The 2,987-nt window shown below is 41.0% G+C and overlaps 1 protein-coding gene across 1 annotated transcript; it reads right to left on the reverse strand.

Annotated features, from left to right (window-relative positions):
* Positions 1 to 672: 672 nt before the first annotated feature.
* Positions 673 to 1,641, reverse strand: LOC125078336 (olfactory receptor 10T2-like). Its single transcript, XM_047690799.1, has one exon. It carries the CDS (start codon positions 1,639 to 1,641, stop codon positions 673 to 675), a length of 969 nt encoding a protein of 322 aa, XP_047546755.1.
* Positions 1,642 to 2,987: the final 1,346 nt, after the last annotated feature.

The raw sequence follows: 2,987 nt of genomic DNA on the forward strand, positions 1-2,987 counted from the left end.
CTTGTTAATTGTGCAATCATCTAGCCTACTCCTTTGCTGGGGCATAGAAGGAAGAGCTCTCTGACAGACTTTTCTATATTATTCCTGAAATCTGATATGTTAAAAATATCTCCTTTGCAGTAATTTTCATCTGTTTTTTTTTTCCAGAAATTCACCCATTCTGATCTAAGTTTCCTTATGTCTTTGAATAGAGCTGAACAAGGTCTTTCTTAAAATTCCTTAAAATTTCTCTGTATTGTGGTCTTTCATTCATTTCAACTTTAAGACTTTGTAGTTTTTCCTTTTTAAAGTAAATTAGTGATTTTCCTTCTCTTGTTGGCTCACTCTCCCTTTCATTTTTTCTTTTTTTCCATTTTGGTAGAATTTTTTCCTTCCAGAGGCAACAAAGTTTATGAAAATAGTTTTCCAAACTGTTTTTCGATATGTATACACATACACATATATGTATGTGTATATATGCATGTATATGTGTATATCTACATGTATATGTAATAACATTTTAAAATATTTTTCTCATTTTAAAACTACGTCTGATTTTGTAGTAGGAAAGGAGTGTGACCAGGGTATATCAGGCAATTAGGATGCACTTTAATTGCTTTGTACACAAAGTGATTATTTCATTGGAAATACTCCACTTTTCCCCACTTTTATTTATCAGCAGTCTGCACATTTTTAAGTATCCAGTGTTCTTTTATTCACCGTCTGAGGGATGAGCCTATTTGACTTGCCTAATACCTTCCTTAGTGCCATCTGCATTTCTTTGTTTCTGAGACTGTACACGATGGGGTTAAGCAGAGGTGTCAGCACAGTGTACGTGACAGCCATCAGCATGTCCTCACAGAATAAGTCCCTGTCCTTGGGCCTCAGGTAGACAAAGCCAGCAAATCCGTAGTGTATGCACACCACAGTGAGGTGAGAGGAGCAAGTGGAGAAGGCCTTATACCTCCCCTGGGCAGAGGGCATCTTCACAACTGTGGACACAATGAAGACGTAGGACATCACGATGAAGACAAAGCTGCCCGCCAACACAAAAGCAGAGAGCACAAAAATAGCCGTTTCCTGACGGGAGGTGTAGTCACACGCAAGGCAGACCACAGGTGAGATGTCACAGAAGAAGTGCTCGATGATGTTGGAGTCACAGAAAGACAAGTTGAATACAATGATGACGATGCACAGAGAAATCAGAAACCCAAGCATCCAGGAAGCTGTGATGAACCGAAAGCAGATCTTATGGGTCATCAAGATGGGGTAGTGCAGTGGGTTGTGAATGGCAGTATAGCGGTCATAGGACATGGCAGCCATGATGAAGCAGTTATTGCCTCCCAAGCCAAAGAAGAAAAACATCTGTGTGGCACACTCAAGAAGAGAAATGGTCTTGCTGTCAGATAGCAAGTCCGTTAACATGCAAGGGATGACTGCCATGGTGGTACAGGTTTCTGAACAGGATAGGGCACAGAGGAAAAAGTACATGGGGGTGTGAAGGTTGTGACTGAGTTTGATGGCCACCATTATGGATACATTTGCAGCTAGGATGGTCCTATGGGAGAAGAAGATCATCGCAAAGAGGGGACCCTGCAAGTCTGGAAAACTGGAAAACCCCCACAGAAGGAAGGTGCTCACTGTGGTGTGATTGCCCCTCATTCAATAGGCTCAGTAAATTTCTCCCACAGATGTCAACATTTTTGAGGTCAAGACTCAAGATTGTAAAAAGCACTGAGGTCCCCTGGCCTTTAGTCAATGGCTCTTGGGCAACAACAAGACAACTCTTAATGAGGGAGCCTGAAAAATGGGAGGTGAATGCACCTGACTGAATTCGAGGTCAGAATGATGAGAAGAAAGATTCTAGTAGAAGAATCTGCATAAATGCCCTAGAGTGGTGGAAATAGATTCTGGAAACCCCTGCATTTACCACCCGTTTCTGTCTTCTACAATCAGAACCTGCAAGGAAGAGGGAAATAGGAAAGAAAAAATGCCTGTTTTCTCACCTATTGGAGTATGAGAACAGGTATAAAGTGCGTGTGTGATCTAATCCTAGCTTAGCACACAGAAGTACCGAACAACATTGCCTGAATCAATACAACTTTAAGAAGTAAAAGATTTTGAATGGCTTCCAAACATTCTTGGGATCTCTAGAGTTGTCCGCAGAAGACACTGGCTGCTTTGTTAACAATTATGCCAATGAGTAGACTTAATAAATGAAATTACCATTTTGAAATTTGTACTGGTTTCCTATTTATGACAATAAGTTGAGGCTAGAAGTGTTCAATAACTGTCTCCCATTCAGGCAGATCTGAGAGGCGAAATGGTTAGGGGGAGACTGTCCCATCCTGGATGGCTCATTTGTGCCCATGATGTCATAGTGAATTCTTTAGCTTTCAAGAAGACTTTCAGGACATTTTCTAACTGATACACTGGGCAAAAGGCTGCTTGGCAGCACCACTCTTATTAAAACTCAAGTTCCTCAGGTGGTTTTCATCACTTCTTAACCTATCCTCTCTGGGTGTGAGATGACAGGATGAAAGGAACCCAGGGACTTCCCATATGACGTGGGGTTTGCTTTTCAGGCACTATTGTCCAGGAAGGAAAGGAAAACATTGAGAAGACATCAGTGTGGAGTTGAAGGTTGGGGAAAGAAGGATAGAGACACACATTTTATAGGATCCACAAAGCTTGATGAAAAAAAAAGAAAGATAATATACCTTCAGCTGAGAAGTGTGTATGCCCTTTATGTACTGAACTACTGGGTCAAAAAATTACAGGGAGGCAGATCAGGCAATCAGCATTAGCTCAGCATCTGAAATATGCTGGTCAATACGCCATGCATTTGATAGAATTTTCTCTCCAAATTTCTCCCAACAACTCTCTGTGGTAGGTATGTTGATTCTGATGCTACAAAAAATTGACACTAAGGTATAGGTTGCTTAACTGGCTATCCAAAGCCAATACATTAATTCCACAAATATTTGATCGAAGAACATGCAATTGCC

The sequence above is a fragment of the Lutra lutra genome, chromosome 10 (assembly GCF_902655055.1).
Source record: "Lutra lutra chromosome 10, mLutLut1.2, whole genome shotgun sequence".
NCBI lineage: Eukaryota > Metazoa > Chordata > Mammalia > Carnivora > Mustelidae > Lutra > Lutra lutra.